This window comes from Micropterus dolomieu, linkage group LG08 (genome assembly GCF_021292245.1).
Source record: "Micropterus dolomieu isolate WLL.071019.BEF.003 ecotype Adirondacks linkage group LG08, ASM2129224v1, whole genome shotgun sequence".
NCBI classification, from domain to species: Eukaryota; Metazoa; Chordata; class Actinopteri; order Centrarchiformes; family Centrarchidae; genus Micropterus; species Micropterus dolomieu.
Genome location: NC_060157.1, coordinates 22,294,226 through 22,316,705, shown reverse-complemented (window position 1 = coordinate 22,316,705; position 22,480 = coordinate 22,294,226). Strand labels below are relative to the sequence as shown.

Sequence of the window (22,480 nt, the reverse complement as noted above, 5' to 3'; positions counted from 1 at the left end):
TATTAAATGCTACATTTAGATTTAATGTGTAATTATTTAATAAAACTGTACTGTTATGGATCTAGTAGGAACAGTAAAATAATATATTATTTTTACAAACTGAAATTAAATGCCTTGATGTTATTTTAAAAGCAAGCAATTCAATCATGTAATTTAATACAACATATTTCTCTGAAAAAGCGAATGGCTGTTGCTTTTGTAAGCACCTGCTTAAAGAATATATGATTCCGACTGCTGAACTTAACTCCGTCTATCTTACCGGCCACTTTAATAATCCGAGCCAGGACATTTTTCTCTTTGGTACCAAGGTTGCCATACAAGCAGATGATAGAAAATGAAATGACAGATTCAATGAACCATGTTAGTCCCATAGACGTTGCAATTCAGTAGTAACAATAGGGAATTAGGCTTCATGCCTCAGTTGACACTTTTGGAGTTGATTAAAGAAATTGATAACGTAACACTACAACATATGAATGTTAGTATTCATATTCTAGATTGAATAATGGTCTTAAAATGTAACTTTGTCCTCTTTAAACCTACAGTAACAGATTTTTTTACACACACCACACCACTGACATATCACTTTTTAAGGTGACATTGAGAATATGTTAAAACATTTTTTGCTATTAACACATGCAGCAGATACAGAGAAACAATAGTCTTAATTTGGAGTTGTGTGTATGTCTACCATGTAAGTCCTTTAATGACTTACAATGATGTTTTAGCTCTGTTTTGGTCTCTGCCAAGTCCTGAAGGAAATAGCTCTGCCTCTTTAGCTATTAAATGCTCCACTATGTTCACCAGCTAGGTGCTAACTTTATCTGTCTGTCATTTGGTGCTATGCAGGTTGAGGGATTTTAAAAATTGCTGCCTGCTGTGTCTGATAACAGTACTGATGATAGTGGTGAGAGTCAACTAAAACAATTAGCTATAAGTTGCTATAAAGGTCCGTATGAGGAGAACAGTTGGCTGGTTGATAATTCTCTCTGGGTTCATCAGTATCAGTGACCCTTTCACATACAAGTAGTCATCTGATCCTTTCTTAATATAAAAAGAGTGATTATAGCAGTGTACAGTGTTATATACAAAGTGGCTTTGTTATAGCACCCATTAGCTCCCATCCCAAATTATATAAGTTTGACATTTCCTCTCTGCTCACTGTCACTGTTCTTGAAGTCAGCGTAGTTCATGGATGTGTTTCAGGTAGGGTGTCTTTAAATTTAATTGAAATGTTTAGCGCCATGTAAATGTTTACGTTCAGTTTCATCATCCTGTCAGGTCAAGATCCATCTCCATTAAGTGTTACATGCTCAGACACGACCAGTGCAGGCTTTGAATAGCAGCAGCCTGCTGTGCCTTATACCCGGGGGAAATTTTCAATCTTAGGTGAGATCCCATCAATTTTCACAACATAAGGGAGATGGGGAAAAATACAAGATGGGTTTTGGATAAGGCCTCGCAACAGGCTTAATAGAAGGATTGATATCTTTCCATGGCCACAGTCAGAGAGTGTTTTTAATGGCTATACTTCCCTGATCAACAGTGTTTTGGTTAGAGTTAAAGATGATGGAGCAAAGATCTCTCACTTTCACACTGCTTGGCCTGAGTTTAACCACATACTTACACATCGAAGTCAGAGCTGGCTGAAATATCATGTTGCAAATTTAAGGGCATTTTTTTTTATACCTCTAAGAAAGTTTAGCTTGGACTGAAAAAATAAATTTACTTTACAAACTAAATCTTAGTACATTATTGTAATACTGTATTATCAGCAAAATAAAATGTAAGTAATGCTCTGGCCATTTGGACTAAGAGAATGTCAAAGTAATAGCATGTTTAATTCTTAAACTTAGCGGGCACTTTTACAGTGAAAGCTGTATTTGGGAACAAGCAGTACATTCTGTTTGTACTCCCACACATTTGTCATAAATAGAGTCGCAGTGTAGATGATAGGAACCTTTGGGAGACACACCAGCCATCAGTAAGCCCACTTATTGATTTTTGGTTGCATGAGAGATACAAAAAGCAATTCAGAGGGAACGACTGGGGGCAACTGGAGTGTGTGATAAAGGGTTTGAATATCTTTAAATGAGCATACGGTCACAAACACATTACACATGCACACACACTTTCTCCGAGGATGAGAAACAGATGCCACCCTCTTCCTCACTTCTCTCATCTCCAACCCACCCACTCCATACAAGATGTCCCACTTTCTGTGAGAAGCCACAAACAAATGTTTCCTTCACACATGATACAAGCTGCTCTGTAAAGTTTTTGATGATGGATTATTTTATGTGTTCTCACATCTTAATTGTGATTACACAAAATGTATCTTTGCAGTATCAAATATTATAGTCTGTAAATACCTGTAGGTTTGAAAGGTAGATGTGAAACGCTTTGTAATTTAATCTTTCACCCACCCATTAATTTCCCTCACAATCGATTCCCAAAGTTTTCTATAGCAGGGTATAAATTATCAAACAGCAGCAACTGTAGCGACTTTTGTAGCGTTTGCTAAGCCATAACTTAACATTAGTTACATTACTTTCTGTGTTTTGTTGTTTGCTCTGTATCATGGTATTTGACATGGTGTTGGATTTCTCCAGGATCATTTACTCCACCTTTAAAGTTACAATAAGCCTGACTTTCTTCTCACAGTTTTGACTTTACTTACAAGCACCATATTCTTGTCAATATTATGCTAAATATTGTGAGTAACTGTAAGTGTTTCAAGAATACTGAACCACAGACCAAGAAGTCCTCATAACTAAACAACATGATTCAGTGTTCTTCAAAATGACCCATATGATTATTTCAAAAACCCTTCTAACTGTGTGAAACTGGACTTTGTGATCTGCTACCTATGGTGATGGACTGGTCAAGTTTAGATAAGTAAAACTGCATGGTTAAGGTTAGAGGGAAAGATTACCCTAATTTATACGAATAGTCATATTTAGAAAAATGCACTTACTTGCTTTTTTGTGAGAAGAGAAAATTGATAGTTGATACCACTCTTATGCTTTTTCCTGGTTGCCAGGCAACCTCATGTTGATGCCAATCAGGAAGTTACTATAGTCAATCACAAAGACACATAAAACAACAAAGTGTCTTTGCAAGGTGTCTTCTTCTTTTATACTCTGGTTATTATAAGAAGAATGTTAGAAATCTTCCCATTTTGTCGAGGTCTGGACTAGTGTGTGACAGGTAGAGGACCCAAATGCAGGACACAGGAGTAGGCAGATGCAGTTGGTGATATTTTATTCATGGGAGCAAACTGAGGAACACAGGCTTATTTGCAGAGTCCAAACGAAAAAAGTCCTTCAACAAAAACTTAATCCAAAAATCCAAATGACCAGGCAGGTTAGAAGCAGGAGACAACACAACACATGAGACAAAGCACAACAAGCTACAACTATTCAACACAGACTGAACAGCACACAGACATTAAATACTAAGGCAAACGTGTGGGGCGGGAAAATAAAACAGGTAGCATAGATCACATCAAGGTAAAAAACAGAACAGGAAGCGAAATTTAGAAACAGACAGCAAACGTAGACAACTTCAGAATAAAACAGGAAGCCAGGAAAGACACAGACACATGGAGTGAACAGACAGGACACATATAGTATAATGTAATAATATACCAAAACTAAAATGCAGAAACACATGAGCACACGGACAAAACAGATTGACTAGTGGACCAAAACCAGAACAAATGACAACAGACCAGGGTGAAAGAAAAAGAACCAAACCATGATACAATTAACACAAAGAATTAAAAAAGCATATTTCTCAAAATGACTAGCTATTCCTTTAAAGGAAAACAGCATCGGTCTCTCGTTTCAAAGTAACATACTTTGTACACACATACACCAACTGCCTTATGCAGGCATAGTTATTGAACATTTACATTCACAACACAGTAGTTGAGTTAGGGTTCTTTTGCTTTTGTTCTGTGTGAGCTCACCAAACATAATTCCTATTTTGAAACACGATTTGTCGGCTGAGAGCTTGTTGGAAGTCTATTGAAACGTTTCTTGTTGGCACATAGCTGATACTGTCAACAGTGGACTAATGAGTCTGAATGGAAGCTAATGTTAAGGAAATGGCAGTGAGATTCATTCATAATTTAGCTTTTGGTTAATAGTTTTCTAATTTCATCAGGAAACCCATTAGCTTTTACTTCAAACTATCCCATCTCAGTGAAAAAGTGTCTCGAGCACGACAGAGAATCCCACCAACTTAATGACTACATTTACCCTTACAGGCTTGTTTTGATTTCAGAGAAATCAATTGTGACTTTTCACTGGTGATGACAGGAGTGCAGTATGCCACAAGTTGCTGTTTGAAAATGAGAAGTACAAGTGCACAATCATAGCTTAAGGTCAGCATTAGTTCATTCTTGACCTTGGTAATTGCAGCTGACAAAGCAATTTCAAGGGCGACGTACTGGCGCATTCGAGAGCTTTCAACTGTATCAAAGGCTTTTTTTTTCATTGTAAATTTAACAGGGACAAGGCAATACATTTATTGCATTAGATCTGCATCTGTATCTCCAGATTGTATCTGCCTAATCTGTCCTGTATGTTCAGGCTTTTCAATAAGAATTTGAAAACTAATAAGATAATTGTGTTTTATTGATGGAACTTGTTGGTTGAGTGGGTAGTGCTTGTCTCCTGTGTCAGAGCTACTTTTGCAGTTATCAGTGAAACAAATCAATGAAAATACTGGAGGCTATTTTGTGACATTATGTTACATATACAAGACAGACTTTGTGTTAAGGTAATATCTTCAAAACTAATCACAGTAATGTTTCTTTTTTTTGGTATAGCAAATTGTAAAGTATCTGTTACGAAAGGATACGATATTAATACGAAGACAATTTGATGATTATAAATAGTGGAGAAGGGGTAGGATTAAAAAAAGTATCATTCATGTATCATTTCTACATGTTCAAAATAAAGCCTTCACCTATTCAACAAAGAATAAAACTAAAATAAATTCAACAAGAAAAAAAAAAGTATTAATCTTCCGATATGGATGAACTGTATGTCTTATGAAAGTCAAACTATGTTTGTATGTGTGTGTGTGTGTATGTGTGTAACAGGTGTGACCATGAAGCTGATGGATGAGGTCGCCGGCATTGTGGCAGCTCGGCACTGCAACACTAACATTGTCACTGCCTCTGTGGATGCCATCAACTTCCATCGCAAGATCAAGAAAGGTGAGGATGACGTACAGAATACACTCAAGAGCTTTAAGTCACTGATACATAAAAATGCCCAGATGTTGAAGGATATGTACGTCTCTGGAACATGTACTGCAGTGTTGGTAAGAGGCTGCTGTGTTTCATGATGCTGCTTTTCTTTTACTATTGCCTCTTGCCTATTAATGAACTGCACTCTCTAAAACCCAATTATGCAATAATATGGGAAAACTCTATAAAGTCAGCCTCAGACAGTGCTGTTTTAAATTGGGCCAGCAAACATTAACAGTTGTCACACTGTTGCTAATCAAGACCAGTTGTGTTTTGTAGGCCTGCCGCTGCACCCGGAAAACACAATGCTTTTACGATTTAACTATTTTCCATTACCAAGCTTTGTCTCTGAGCTGTTTTCCTCACTGTTAAAGTCAGACATCATTTATACTGTATTTGCCACAACACTTCTCAGACCGTGAGGTCGAGATTTCCACATGGACGACTTCTAAGCCTCTTATTTTAAAGTTCGTTAAAGGATTTTAACAACATCATTATCCACTTAGCCTTTGACATTTTAATGGAAGAAAAAAAGTGTACACTCACATTGTATCCACACATTCATACTGCTTTTCCATTCTGAAAGTTGAACCCTGGGTTAAAAGTTTTATTGGCAGCACAGTTTGGATAACACTGTTAATCCGATGTGCTTGAGTGTCAGGACAGTTCCAAAATCCAAGAAGGAAAAAACATACTCTCTTGCAGATACACACCCACAGTGTGTTAGAGTTAAACATACTGTACATGTTTCTTAGCTGACTTGTAATGTAATGAATAATTAAATATTTTACTCCTGAATAGGACTACTTTCTTCTCATCAAAGCTTTTGCCTGCCTAGTTGGCCTATTGTGCTATATGTTGTATTTCATACCCCATTTCTCTATCATTTTTTCTCTGTATCTTCACTGTAAACTGAGAATCACAAGCTCTTTTACCTGAGAGAAACAGTTTTAACTCCTCGTGAATATGACTTGAGTAGTTAAGATGAAATGCTTTTGAAACAATGATTAATAAATACTGTTATTTATAAAATACTGAGAAAATGGACAAACAACATTTTGACAGTAAAATTGTGGACCATAAAACTTGTGGTTAATTAATTACAAAAATTTTGTTACTACAGTTTGGCCATTTGTCTCGTTCATTAGTCTTTTTGTGGAATCTAAATATGTCAAAAGTGACTGAAAGCAGATTCTTCAAAGTGGTGTAGAACAGGGTAATACATTTATGGGTTACAGTTTGTCTCGGCTCTGTGTCTGTGTAATCTGTTCATGTGCTGGAGATGATGTGATCCAGACCTCCAGTGCTAACATTCAGATGTTATGATTACCTCTGGATATGTTGTAAACAATGGACCAGCTACATCTATCTCCACTGTTGAATTATGAAGTGGTAAGAAATTATTTATACTTCACAGCTCAGCACAACTGTGTCTGCTGTAAGTTTACGTAATTTACAGTACATGTATTTTCAGATCCAGGTGACTTAATCCAAGCAGGGAAATTCATGTTTAACAATCACACATGGAGAAATCAATTCAAGTTTAGAAAAGCAACAGAATATTCCACTGATAGCAGCTGCCTTGATGTTGTCATTGTCTAATAGAAGATTAAGTATCTAACTTTACCCAACTAAAACACAAAATCACAATATATTTCAAATGCTTTGCAGTAATTTTATTTTACCTTTCCAATAGGATGAAAGCCAATTCCGGGTCAGTTTTGTTTCCCAAAAGAAAGCTGAGGTCTGTTTATGACTCTTTTCCGATGTTGATCCTTACTTGGAGTTTGTGTTGTGCTGGGAGCCAGTAATATTTTTGTGTTAGCAGACTCCATTTCATTAGCTGTGGTGTTGTTGCTTTATGTAGTTCAAAGTTCAGAGTTCAGAATCAGTAGGCAAGAGGCTTGGGAGGGGGGAACAGTATCAGTATCAGAAGGTGTGTATCGAAACTTTGCCATAAACAATAAGAGTATGAGAATGTTTAACTAAGGCATATGCCATGCAGACATATGGGAAGGGGACCACACACCAGCAGACGCACAGACAAAATGAACATTATATACAATGAGATGGGAAGTTAAGACCCAGAACATTAAACAGACCTTTGTCAATGTCTGTACATGGCTAATGTGAAGGATGTTCCGATCATGTTTATGAGTTTTTGTAGGTCATGCTGTGTCCACTTAACTAAATGCACAGATGTTCTCTCACATGGGGTGCAGCTGCAAAATCACTGTGAATTAATTGCTGAGTTAACTGAACAAATTAGAAAGTCATCTCTTCCGAGAACTCTTCTTCTTATAACACCTCTAACTCCTAACCTCTAACATGCACTTCCTGTGCCCTTCTTCATCTATCCCCTACAATTATCTCGTATTGATTGCACTTTTTGTTTTGATTGCACTTTTTGTGAACTCTTACTTCCTTCCCTAGGTATTTACCCCATTGATGTGATATGTACTATGAGCTCTTACTAGTATTTATTGCTGCTCTTACTAATATGTATTGTCAGTTGTAGATCTGTATTTGATGCTCTGTTGATGCTTGTATGTTGTTCCTCATATGTAATTCGCTTTGGATAAAAGCGTCTGCCAAATGAGTAAATGTAAATGTAATTGCATTTTCCATTAACATATGCAATTTAAAAACTATTATTTAAAAAATAATATAATTAGCATTAAATTAAGCAATTAAGATTGAATTAATGTGTTATTGTTACTGTTTGCTATTCCATTTACTAATGTGTCTTCCTATGATATTCCGTCTCACACCTCATTTGTCACCTAATTTACTGTTTACTATTTCTGCTTTTTTTCCCCAACACTTAAAGCTGTCAAAAGACCTGTTAAGCTTCAATAGGTCTCCTGATGTACAGTAAAAACATGCACAGTGTGCAATGCAAACAGTTTGATGAGGTCCAATATGTTGAAATGCCATTTTGATTTGCTGGTTTTCTTAGATTGTGTGTTCAGTGCTTGCACTATATGGTTATCTTGTCTGTAGCACTTTGCCTTTGCATGTTTTTAGATGAAATGCAGTCTTGTGCATTGTATAGATGTCTATAATATTTTGAAATTTTCACAAATTCTCTAATAATGCTTGATGTAAGACTTCCAAACTATCACAGGCTGTGTGAGAGCTAATGCTTCAATGTCATACTGAAATGAAATCTATGTTGAGTGGGTGATTTTACTTTGCAATGAAGTATGGCTAGTCAACCTTAGTGTCTCTATTCTGAGTGAAGCTGAGACACTACGTTGAGTCTTTTAAACTTTAGAAAATGGCTGCACTCATGATACAGCTTGTGAGTCACATGTTTATTAGTGTATTTTCTTGTTTTTCGCCTACACAGTGAAGCGTTTGATTTTTCCCCCTAACCACAGACTTTGTGAAAAGTAAAGGACTGCAATGCCGTACTGGACAATAATGTGTATTATTTGGCAGTGTGAAATAAGTCAGTGAGATGCTGGCCATTGATGTATCACAGGAGTGTTCAGTCACTGCTCTTCTCCATTATCCATTACCGAAAAAATGCCCAGTGGTACAAAGAATGAGAAGAAAGGCATAAAACTTCAAAAGGTGAATGTTGGATGAAAGGAGATTTCAGGGAGAGAGAAGGGGGTATTAAAGGTGAGAGAGAAAGTTTGAGATAAAGAATTAAAGGGAAAAGTGCTGCATAATGAATAATCAAAACGATGTTCACTGACAAAATTTTATTTCATTGATCCCGCATGATTTGAACACACCTGACACTATGTATTATTCGCTCAAATTAGCAGTCAAATGTACAGTATTTGTACAGCCCAATATCACAATCACAAATCACGAATTACAAATGTAATGTAAAAATATATTGTAAACCAATATGAAGAAAATGGATCCAGGAGGACGTTTCAGATGTGCGGCTGTTATTTCACCTGCATGTTCCTTTATTTTGTAGCCTTCTCTGGCTACTTGCTAATGCAACATTGCAATTTCCAGGAATAGAAAAGACTAATAGAAAAACCTTAACTCTACTCACGCAGGCTATAGCTAAAATAGCACATTGGTTGCTCAAAGTTGCTACAATCCCGTTTTAGTGCACACAACATGAAGCCCAGGCACGGACTATCCTCAGAGCAGATTAGCTGTATCAAACAGCTCCTCAGAGATGGGACTCTGCCAGTTGTTCATGGTAGCTGATCAACTTTCTGCATAAATCAATTATTAATCATGAAGGTCTTTAAAAAATCATCCAGTCTCATCAAGGCTTATTTTTCATGTAATGTCATTGAGCAAGCACATTTCCCTGAGCATAATAAAGCTGTGCCAAAGATAGTTTACCTGAATGAGTCTGAACCTGCTCCTGGCAGTAACATATAAAAACACCCAATGAGCTAACAAGGGAGAGAATAAATACTTCCGGTGTATGTGCTGCCTTAGCAAGCTGTATGGAAATAAATGGAGGGTTACTTTACTGTGCGTTATCCTGATTTCTTATACAGTCATCTTTTCACAATTCTTCACTCAGTGGGATTTTCATTATCACACTGACAAGATCCCAGGTTTGTGGGATCTTGGTAAGATCTCTGATAATGGTGATGTCATTTCATAACACCTATATAATAGAGGGGTGAGAATAAGGTTGGTAGGCCTAATCAATGTTTCTTATCACTCACCAAAAAAATCTAATTTAGAGTTGTCATATTTTCCCCAGTGCACAGAGAACTGCCTGACCCTCAGTCTCAAAGCTGAGAGACTCATGTTGGCTTTGGACAATAACATATGTAACTTTATATTGCTGAAGAAATACGAACCTTAGCGAGTTGTGTTCTGGCAGTGGCAGTTGTTTCTCTCTTCCTTGTTTGCTTCTGTGTTGTGCAGCCTCCTGCATGTGTGCATAAGGATCTCTCTCACACACACACACACACACACACACACACACAAGAAGTCTGTAGAAAATGAATTTTCAAGGTCAGCCACACAAATATATTACAACAAACAAATTAGGTAACAGCTATTGTTACATTAGCTAATATTTAGTGATTACTATCTCACATTAATAAATAGATAAATAAATATGACTAATATAATTTTCAGTAAATTATTGACATGCTGTTGTAGACTTACAGTATTTATTTCTTTTGATTTACTCAACATTTTACAATAATGACAAATGCATTTGCAGAAATGGGACAAAACTCACAGAAAAACAACAGATTCAGACTTCAGTGAGGTAGATCATCACATTGGGACACGACCAATAATTGTTCTCCACATTTCCTCCAGTCACAAAAACAGATCATTTTAACTAAATTAATTACATTGACACATGTCTTGTAAACTATTCCAGCCTCTGAAAATCACACTCAAACATTCTAACAAGTCCTCATAACTAAATGACAAAGTTGGTTGTTTATCAGTACCTTTCAAACCAACCACATGTTACAAATGCCACCCCTTTAACATCTATGGTTAAGGCCTCGTTAAGTCTAGACAACATAAAACTACTTGGATAAAGAAGGATTGTGGTCATGGTTAAGATTAAATAAAACATTGATGTCATGATTAAAAGAAATCAACGCTTACCAGCAGGAGGCTGGAAACAAACCGTGATATCTTGTGTCAAGTCACACACTTTGTACTTCTGCCTTATTACTGGGGGAGTACAGCCATTATTTGCATGACTGTGAGGGGTCTCTTGTCAGGAAAATGCAAACATAGGTTGTAATCATTTTAAAATACGATCAATGTTTTCTTCAAACTCCATGTGCGTGTATTTTTTAAGAGTTGCCTGCACGAGTTCAAGAGCTCCATCATTTCTAGCCTAATTCTCGTAGAAATTGTTTGCAGCACAAAGTTTGATTAAAGCCATTTTTTTCATTTTCCATGAACCTCTTTGATTATTTATGACTTTGACCGTTTTATAAGATCTCAGTCACATACTCGAGATCTGTTTCAGACTGCAGGGATAACACCTTCTCCCCTCGTTTCTATGGCAACAGCAGTAATAATAATACAGTACAGTCACATCAAAGAGAATAAAACACATCAGCAATGCCCACTCCCCATCAGTTGACTGTTTTTTTCCCCACCTCTCTGCAGTGACACAAGGAGATAAGCACACCTTTTTGACGAGTCATACGTGTTAGATGGATTAGATGGGCTCAGGTTGAAATAAAAAACCACGGTTGCACATGCTCTGCAGCAGGGCACATCATATCTCCTCTTAATGTGTGCTTCTAAACATTAACATCTTTTAAAAAGGTAAAATGATACTTTATTTTTACGTATTTTGACTAGCTTTTCTTTCCTACTTCAAGCACAACAAAAGCTTTATTTTGAAACGTCCTTTTTATTCATCTAAAAACCTTGCTGGAAGAGACATTGATAGGCTGCAGTTCTAAAATTCTTCTAGCCAGAAATCATCGGCCTGTCTCACTCTGCTGACTCTCTCGGTGGCACAGACTTCAAGAAATTCATGATGCAACAATGTAAAGTAGATTGCAAGAGCAGATCCTAAATTTTCCTTGGCTGACTATATCAGTATACCAGCTTATTTCATGTTCACAGTTTGTTTTCAGTGTAACTATACATGAAGGTCCTTAGTGTGATTTCTTACATGACTTAAAATGAATATCATTGTTTTCAGGTGGTTTAAATCTTCAGTCATTTTGGTGTTTTAAAACTCTCTTGCAACCGTTGTGAAACTTTTAGTAACTCTGAAGGACAGAGTAGCTTGAATCATGATTTTTAAAAGTAGAAGCGTTCTTGGAAAATATATTAAATCCAGATGAAAGGTGTTAAACATGTCTCTCATCTTTTTCCTCATCTCCCCAAGGTTGTGTGGTGACGGTGACGGGGCGGCTCACTTTTGTCAGTAACAAATCTATGGAAATTGAAGTGTTGGTAGATGCTACCTCGCTGGTGGAGACAGAGAAGGGGAAATATCGCGCTGTCTCTGCCTTCTTCACCTTCATCTCCCTGGACAAGGACAACAAGCCTCTGCCAGTCCCTCCTCTTAAGGTCAGTACCATCCAGTCTCTGCTTTCAAATATCTGTTTGCTTATTAACTGCCTGAATGTAGAATTAATTTGAACTTATACATCATTTTATATCCACATAGGGCTAAGCACACACAAGTCTTACACAGATTGAGAGTCAAACATAGATTGGTTGATGTGTCCACCAAGAATGGTGTACATTATTTAAATCCTTGGTTTCTTATCGCTTCAGTTTCATATAGTGAAAAAAGGATTTTTATCATGCCTTTCTGCTGAGGCATTACCTTTAAAGTCTGTACACCCCTTTTCAGTTTTACTTAGGATAAGCACTGGTAACATTTCAACAGGAAACTTTTCCATTGGCAACTTACCGAATAAAAACAGATCATGATATATATAATTTACTTTACAGAGCAGATGTGAGCTTGCCTATTCTGTATTTTTTTAAAGTTAGATATAAAAAGACTAGCACTGTAATGACACCTGCTTCTTATTCAACTCCAGTGTAATTCATTACCTCCACCACTTAATAAATGTTATTTTCCTTTTAGTTTGCAGTGAAACTGAGCAAATACAAGTGGTGGATTCTTCATCACATCCCGATTTAATGTTCACAGACTCTGTTATCTCTTCACTTCTTATATAGTAAACCTGATAGTAATGTTCCTTCACTCAGTGTCACCCCTTATTTGGTAATGCTACACAAGTGTCTTTTCAGCACATTCAGTTATTTGCTATGTCTGCATATTATCCTTAAGCACTGAGGGCTGAATGCTAATATCTCTACAGCTTCCCTAGACATCTATGTCTGACTGACTCAGCACTTACTGTCAGCATGTAAACTGTGCGTGTTTACCTGCAGACTGGAGAGGGACGCCTGCTGTTTGTTCTGGCTCTGCAGTACACGATGATCCAAACCCTGTTTATATGCAAACACTGTATGCACACTCCATCTGTTTAACTCATCCTGATTGTCTCCGTGATGATCGCTTTAAAACACATCCAACGTTTGTGTGACTTTTCAGGCTACATCCACATTACTGTGTTTGAGATAAAGTCAGCTTGTCAGTGAGCTGGGGCTAGACAATAGAGGAGCCATTAAATCACATTCAAAGCACAAAGTAAAGGATTTACATGTAGTGGATTGCAATTGCTGTATTTTTCAACATTAATATTTACTTAATTTGAATGATGAAGAGTATCGCCCCAAATTTTGTGACTCAACCATTCATGTTCTGATGTCTTTGGACATTTCTTGTTTGGCTGAAATGTTTTTTGGAAACATGATACCTTGCACAATATGGTATGAACCAGTTTCTTGATACATTTGGTAATGATAGCATTGACTTAGTCAAGCAAAGTCTATAACTATGGGCATGGGCTGACTGGGAAGCATCAGTGAAATTTCACAGACCAAAAACCGATCATTACTCTCTCAAGTGCACACTTGTACAAAATTCAGAGAGTTTGCACCTGAACTAATCATTAAACTTTAAGTATGTGCAGAGCCAGCAATATTTTGAGAAACAGAAGTCAAGCACAAAGCTGTTTTCTGGGTTAACCTGCATCTATCCTCATACCTTATCTAAAATAATGAACCAAAACATGTAGAAAAATAATATAGTATGTACACTACAAATTGCTGTCTGTGTCTAACTCACCCTAAGATCTTAAAAGAAAGGTGACGCAGAACATCATGTCCTGCCGTGTTTCAAATAACACAAGCATACAATAAGAAATACACAAGAACAAAGCCAAGTTAGGCAGTGTGTATGAGAATGAAGCGCCAAAAAGGCTTGTGTTGTCATGCCGCCAAGTGCTGCAGTGACCCATCTTATCATAAACAATCACACACACTTAAAGGTACAGTATCAGCCTTTAACTTCATGACACGTCTGTTTGAAAACTCAGCCAGACAGAAATGTGCATTAAATGTGTCTGCCTCATCAAAAGCGTCTCCCAATTTCCATTTCACAAAACCCTGCGTCTGGTTCGCCCATTGTCTGCCTCCCTCCATGCATTCATTACCTGGTTTTTCATCTCACACAAGCTGCTCATCGCTTTTGTTTTAATAGCAGGCAATTGCAGCCATGATTGAGTCATTGTAATTTCTCTGTTCACCTCAGATTTATGAAAAGAGAGGCTAAAAAAAATATCCTGGTGATTTTAATAATTCATCCTCCACACTATAAATGGAAGTCTAAATGGAGCCTGGGCTGCCAGGGTTCTGATGTGGCATGTCAGATAAACAAGGGCAGGAATAGAAAAAAATGTCTGTGTCTGCATATGTTGGAGAGAAAATGTTGGCCAGAGATACACTATAGACAGACTTTATGTGTTTCAGTGTAAAAGAGTAATAAGACAAACAAGGCTCTAATGCATGTGTAGCTTTGTGTGTGAGAGAGTGGGCTTTGCATGTGGATGTGCACGTGCTTGAACAGATCACTGAGCACAAATGCGTGCGTGTTTATTTATATGAGCGAGAGAAAGAGGATGCGCCTCAATCAGGGCTATTTCTGCCTCTATAACTATTTACTGAGGGCTTAAACACGGCATGAGTTTGACCCCAAATGAGGGGGGACCCATTCAAACCTACTCATCGATGTCAGTCCCTTAGTGTATAAAAGAGAGGTGTCACATGCAGGAAATAAGCTTTAACATGTCAATCCAATTATCACCTGAATTTCCCCAAACAGTGGAGAAGGGACTGTGAGGGATGGAAATACACCGATCACATTAATTAGCCTAGTAAGCCAGATAATACAGAGTTGAACAAAGCCTGACAAATATTTGGCCTTCCATTTTAATTTTACCTGGGGCCACTACCACCATCGAGTATTCTAAATAGTCCTATCAAATTGCATTTATATATGTGTTTGTTTTGATAACAGATTTCTTTTGTTCCAAAAAGTAAAAGTTGAAATGATTAACAATAAAAAAGAATTTGAGTGACCAATGAACTAAAGCAATGGTGACATTTTCTGAATAAACCCCTTTAAGGATATTCAGTTCTGTTAGTTTGCTTACAGGTATAATAAATTCTGTTCTCTGTGACAACAAAATTCCCCCAAAGGTCATCTTTCAGGCAACATACTACTTTTCTCCTCTGTGTTAACATGGCTGGTTACACAAAATGTTTCTCATGTCAAGATTCATTTACAAGCTTGTAGAGCTGGAAATCTTCACTTATCAAACAGCCATTTATTTTTAAGGGAATGCACCAACTTTTTTTCTGTCATTGTATAAGAAGAACACTGGTTTTGTTTTCTGTATATAAGTACTTGTAAATTCAAGACCGCATTTAGCTTACCATATATAGTATGTTTATGCTTTTGATGCTTAATTTCTAGAAATGGGGAAACAGCCAGCTTCTCTCTGTCAGCTCTAAAAGTAACAAAATCCTTCACCAGCGGTTTTAAAGAAGGTTTTGTGCGCAACTAATTCATTTCAATTATTTCTTTCAAGTTTAAAGGCTGATATTTTCTCCTGAGTGAAAGATGAAGAAATCGGAAGGTTAATTGTGGTTTTAAACTTTTCTTTATGGTCAGAACGTGACAAACACTTGATACAACACAGTGGATCACTTCACAAATCTGAGGTAGAAGATTAAAAAATGATTCAGATTTTTTTCAGTCCCTTTTCCTCAACAAAATAAATATCTCAATTGAAATATTAAGTGCTAATTCGTTTGTGATTCAAATTAATTGAATCAAACATTTATTGAAGATATATTGAAGATTTCTTATATTGTAATATTGTTATTGAAGAAAATTATATTGCGATAATTATCATTATTGTTTTATTGCCCAGCTCTAATTAAGTTTGCCATTTCACCCAAACATCTAAAACTAGAGCTGAAATATTTATTCTTGCTTCCATTACCTGCAGTCTGGACAACTCCATCTAACAAAATTTCATGGCAGGATTAAATGATGACATTATATTCCTCCTCTACTTTGTTTCTCTGGTCATGTGTTCCCCACAAAGTCCTTTCACTCAGAAACATAATCACTTACACAATGTTTTACACAGGATTTGCACTGTAAGACATTGGTCTTATTTTCAAAATATTTTTGAGTACGAGGCTCTCCTCCTTCTCTTCTTTAAAGTATTCATATTGTCACTGAACATTTAGCTTTCACTGAATCCATCATTTCAGATTTTGTTCCATAAATAGCCTGATCGAAAGGACAGCGTCTGCTATTTTTGACTGCAGGTGCTTTCCCCCCCATTCTCTCATCCTCACTTTCAACTGAGTGAGCCTGCTGGGTTTACTATTTTTAGACTTTCCTGTTTTAGCTCAGCAGGGGGTTAGGGACTGTGTGTGTGGGCTGTCACTAATGCTGTCACCACAGCAGACTGTGGGTAACACTTAAGTGGGGAAAGAGGACAGGATGAGCAGAAGGGAGAATATCATAGGGGATGCCTGGCCTCTCTGCAACAGTACCCTTGAAAAGTACTGAAATAATATATGCGCATACTGGGCCAGCAAAATGCTTGAAAATGCCTGCAAGCGCCTTTGACTAGCGTATGTCTTTGTTGTATTTCTTGTTGTATTTCTGATGATTTTAATGGGCTAGCAGTTGCCTCAAGGTAAAAAGAAAAAAAAAGGCTGGACCAGAAGGTCAGCACTTTGCATCCGCAGCCAGTGGCCAGTGCATACTGAATACCAGCTGGTGGAAGGATGTGTTTGTAATGTCGTTACACTTGGCAGAGCCCGGGTGTGGATGTGTGTTATGGTATGAATGAAAAGGTGGTTGTTGCTCAAAACTGTGTGCACATTCAGTAATCCTTCTATAGACACATAAATGTTCAAATAAGTGAGCAAACAGTTAAAAAGCAAATTAATTTCTGGTGAACATACAGTAGGTTTGTTCCTCGTTACATCTTCTTTGCTGTTTTATTACTCTCCCTTGTTGTTCATTGTTTTATCATATCCTACCTTCTATTCCATCTCTCTCTTCATCTCACACTCCTTCTGCCTCTATTCATCTTTCTTACCCACCTGGCTTTCTATCCCACCCTCTCCTTGCTTTCCCTCATTTATCTTCTTTTCTTCAGATCTCCCTCCTTCCTTCTCCTCCATCTCCCCTCTGCCCTCCCTTCCTCCCTCCTTGCTGGCAGAGACTCAGCTGGCCTCCCTTGACATGAAAACAAGCCCAGTTGTCATGGCAACCTCCTGTAGTCCACATGAAGTGATGCACATTTATTTTTAGATGCCTCCCATTCAAGACAATCATCAACGGGTTAACGGGTACACTCGTGGCAGAGTTGAAGATATTTCTGACTCTGTGGTAATCCAAGACACGACACAGAGAACATACCGTAATTTATTCTCATTGCACCTCAGTCCATGCATCTGTAAAGGGCAGCTAATTATTAAGTTTATCATTATATCATCTTCATAAATATGCATAGAAGGCTATAATATTCTAAAGTCATAGATCGTGATTTTAATTTCCTATGTATCCTATAATGACCCTCAGAAGTACCAAATAAGGAGCAGGCAAGTTCTACTTTATTACAGTATTACAGTAGTATTTGTAATTTGAAGCCTCTAAGCAAAACATAGTTATAGCTCACTGAAAATCACTTCTGTCTTGCTTTTCTTGAAATTTGTGTTTTGTCCCATTGTTGAATGAGTTTTTCCAGATTATGATTGGGGTCCATTCATTTCTGTAAATCAGCTTCAGACTTGAAAGTTGCTTGAGCAAGGCGGTTTAGTTCAGTGAATAGCTAGATGACCTGGTCATTGCCTGGTACTGCATTTGAAAGCTAAGACATTTGAAAAATCCAACTCCAGCTCATTGTGCTGCTTTGCAGTCAGAAGATACAATATGAAGTCAGAATACATCAATACACAAATAAATGGTAACTGTCTATTGAAGCTGTATATATCATTTTGTCACTTATGCAACTATATTGTTGCTGAAACTGTGATTAAGCCCATATTATTGAATATTTTAGGATTATTGCTTTACAGGCTGAACTACAGACAGAAAAACTGGCAGCATAAAATATGAATCATGACAGAACGAACGGATTGATGGACTAAGGATTCGTTTTATGTCTACAAATAAAACACCTTTCAACATTGTCTAAAATGTCATCCTTTTTATCTGAGTGTATCTCTCTCCCTCTCTCTCTCTCCCTCTGTCTGTGACATACACAAACATAAAGGTTAGCATCCAGACTCATGCTAGTCCAGATGGTTATTATTTTTCTTCAGCCAGTTGCTTACAGCTTAGTGCCACTGTTGAGACACTGGCATTTGGCGATGCCCCTGATGCCCCGTGCCCACTCTAATTACAGCTTGTGCCAACACAAAGGAACCCCTCTGGCATTTTGCTGGCTTTGTCCAAAGAGTCCCTTTTACAAGCCATGCCCCTTTTCCAAGTTTACACCATTTAGCTTGTCACACTCTAACTGTCCACCTAATGGGCGACCATAGAAGATGAAACAGCTGTCTGTTTTACCTGATCACCCAGGGCTTTGAGGTCTGACTTCATCTTGGATGACATTCAAATTGATGATGACACCCAGTTTTTCAGATTACCATTTATTTATTTTGTAATGTAACAAATGTGTTTTTCTTAGCCATGGTAGTAGCATGGCTATAGGGATGGAAATGTCAGCCTGTAGGTCTGTCGGTTCACTTAGGTTCAGACGAAATTATTTCAACAACTGTTTAATCGACTGACATGACATTTTGGACCAACCTTTATAGTTCCCATACAATATATACTAATCACTGTGATGAGCCCTAACGTTTTATATTTGTGATTTTGTGTGAAATGTCAACAACTGTTGAATGGATTGACATGGAATTTGGTAGAGGTATTCCTAACTGACTAATACTCAATACCAATACCAGTACTTTGGTTTATTACTTAATACTAACTAATGACATTCCCATTCACCACAGCTGTACACAGCTGCGCTTATTAGAAAATGTTTGCATGCTAACATGCTAAACTAACATCATGAACATGGTACACATTATACCTGCATCTACATTTTAGCATTATGACTGAGAGAGCCAAGTTCCAAGCACAATTCCAAGCATCACAGAGCATAGGCATTGCTAAACCCTTTTTATTCGGGCATGTGCCCCTGTATCAATGTGCTGTGCCCCAGTGAAATTGTCAAGACCCCTCGCCGTCGTTTTTGGGCGTGTAGGGCTTCGTGGTCAAGTTAGCAACAATTGGCAATGTCCAGTGTCGTGCCAAAAAGTGATCCTCCGCCGAAAACTGATGTTTGGTAGGCCTATGTGTAATATCTTTGTTTATATTTGGAAAACAGACTGTAGCCTAATTAACATGACTTACAACTTAGATATAAAATGAAGACAATTTTGTCATTATTCTTATGAGTCTGTATTATTTTAGGCCTATCAACCAATCCACTCTTTTTTACCTGTTAAAATACCTTTAAATGGCCAATACAACTCATAAAATGCAGTATTTCACTTGCCAAAAAATGATTGAAGCCTTTTTTGTTATTGACTGAAAGGTTATTTCGGCCCTGAAATTAGTTGATTTCATACAGAAGAGTTATATTTGACAGATTATAGCTCACCTAGTACTTTTTACCTCTTAAAATACTTTTAAATGGCCAATACAACCCATAAAATGCAGTAGGCTATTTCACTTGCCAGAAAGTGATTGAAGAGACGTACGTTGCAACGTCCGGTTACAATTTCAAAATAAAACTACCGGTTGATGTGAAAAGGCAGTATGTTACGATATGAAAAGTCGTAAAAACCGAGTCATTGTTGAAAGCGAGTATTTACAACGTTGATGAGGGGACTAAGAGGGACTATCCTTCTGTGCACAAGAAGAGAAAATAACTCAGTGAGAGTGACTTTCGGGAACAGCGGTCAGGGAAACTTGTGTTCTCTCCTCTCAAAGTCTGATGTGAGCAGGTTCATGTGCAGCTGCAGTGAATCTCTCTCTGTCTGTCTTGCTAACCCAGATGAGCAGCCAACGTGCAACAATGTTTCTAAATTGCAGCATGAAAAAGATAACCATAAACGCATAAACATGCGGTCATACGCATATGCACAAAATGATACTTGCCCATTTCAGGACCTTATTGCATTCCAGCAGCAACATTAGTGGGACCAGTCCAGACACAGATGTGATGGCATTCCTCGTAGGCACACATCATTTTAAAACGAGACAATAATTATTTGGTTTAGTTCACTCAGTTAACTCTGGACTAATGCAAGATGGAAAGCAGTGGATTCACATTGACTATTAAAATGTTGATTAGCAGTGCAGACTGGGCAATATGGATGTACATCTTTAGTGGATAATAAACATCACATATGCATGTCATAGTAGAAATAGTATTTTCCTTTTGATTTTTATAATTTACAGGGGCTATGCTGAAGTTTGTCAGTAGTTGCTGGATCATAAGCCAGTACAAGCTGATCCAAATCAAGTACAAGCACAAACCGAGTCCAGACGTTTTTAGATGGTCACACAGACCCAGGTGAAATACATGCAGCCTCAGACAGTAAAAGCACAGCCAGCAGTCTACAGGCAGCATCAGATACAAGCAGCTCAGACCCTAACGGAGGATTGAGTTAGTGTGCAGAGGTCCATTCAAATCAGCAGTGGTGTTTTCTAGAAGAAGTTTCCATTCAGGTTTATTGCAGAGACAGGCTGTTTTAAAGGAGAGGTAGAAGTGAGAGCACTGCAGTGTCAGGTGTGACTATGCAGCAATGGCAAATTGTTTACATGGCTCACAAGTCAGGCAGAATTTTTCTTTGGTGGTGACATAGGTGTGGGTGCTTATGCTCTGGTCAAAGCCCTTTCTGACATGACAGTGCCAATATTAATGGGCTAAACAAGGGAAGCTGGTGAGGTACATACTTAGACATTTCATACAATCAACAATATATCAAAATCATAAATAAAAATTAACATGGGGAATGTGTGGGTCTGTGCCCCAGTAGAGCTCTATGTCTAGCAAAGCCCCTGTCACAGAGTATCTAACTTGGCTATCTTGTTCAATGCGGAGCCATTGTCTTTTACTCAACTTGTGCAACGAGTCATTCTTGCCATGAATGAACACATACAATTACTAGAATTGCAAAGAAATATTGTACATGCACAATGTTCCAAACAAAGATGAACATACACTGTGAAACACAAGAATCTCCTCTGCTTGATCATTATCACATGATAACTGCATCTGACAATTTTATACATTATCTATTATTGCATCCTATGCATGGATTAACTGAATGTAAATGTCAAATGCAATACAAAACATTACCACAATAATCTATGTCATATCAGTTTTAAGTTTTTAACTCAAGAAAAAGGGACAAGCTGCTCTCATGGTACAGAATGCCTCATATAAGGTTTATGAACCAAAACATGGTAGCCTAACTGTTGCCGTGAGTGTAATTTTTACAAGTTAAGGCAGAGTGCAGAAGTTTCTTTTTGCCTGAAATCTAAAAAGCAATGGTTTTAGAGACATTCAAATTGAAGACACTATAAAAACAAAGGTGACTGCTTTTTGTGAGGTTGATAGGTTCTGCATCAGAGAGTCACCAGTTGTAGTTGATGATCCTGCATAATCATAGTTGTTAGACTGGAGCCACTGTGGGAATGCCAATTACACGGGGACACCAAAAGGACATTTTAAGCCCGGCATTGAATTGTCTCATTGAGTTATGCAAATGTGATCTGCATGAGCGTAAACATATGCATGCACACGTGCAGCCTAGTAGGAATGCATACAAAATATAAGCCAAATAATTTGCACACATTGTCATACACATGGACAAAAATGTAGAAACACCAGCATTAAGTGCCCAAAGAAGTTTAAATCAAGGGCAACTGAACTTGGTTGAAGATACTGGAAGATGTTCTGAACTGAAGAAGCCACTATCTTCAATCAAGTCCAGTCCAGTTGCCCTTGATTTAACCCTCTTTGGCTAATTATGACTTGGGTGACTGAGAATCTTCACACAGACCAGTATTAAAGGGTAATTTCTGTATTTTTAAACCTGGGCCCTAATTTTGCAAATTCTGGTGTTGAAATTACGAGTAGGTACCAGAGGTTTTGGAGTCCGTGCAGTAGATGGCTTCAGCCAGCAGCCGCGAATCGCCAATTGGGCCTGTCAAAATTACGTCCACAAAAAGTTCTTTTTAGCCACTGACAACATCATGGAAAGGATCACTATGAGTGACTCCCGGTGACACCCTGTGTGTTTAAC

At 37.7% G+C, this 22,480-nt stretch overlaps 1 protein-coding gene and 1 long non-coding RNA gene across 3 annotated transcripts in view; one reads left to right on the top strand and one right to left on the bottom strand.

The window, feature by feature from the left end:
- Positions 1-3,011, bottom strand: part of LOC123975821 — a 34,723-nt gene extending 31,712 nt beyond the window's left edge. Inside the window, exon 1 of the long non-coding RNA XR_006826166.1 lies at positions 2,978-3,011. This is a non-coding gene — a long non-coding RNA (uncharacterized LOC123975821). The remainder of the gene's footprint in view (positions 1-2,977) is intronic.
- The window catches only part of acot7 (acyl-CoA thioesterase 7), a 65,223-nt gene that overhangs the window by 37,866 nt on the left and 4,877 nt on the right, over positions 1-22,480 (top strand). For both annotated transcript variants that reach the window (XM_046057597.1, XM_046057596.1), the window contains 2 exons: positions 5,114-5,230; positions 12,084-12,268. In XM_046057597.1, coding sequence (XP_045913553.1) covers positions 5,114-5,230; positions 12,084-12,268 — 302 coding nt within the window. The remainder of the gene's footprint in view (positions 1-5,113; positions 5,231-12,083; positions 12,269-22,480) is intronic.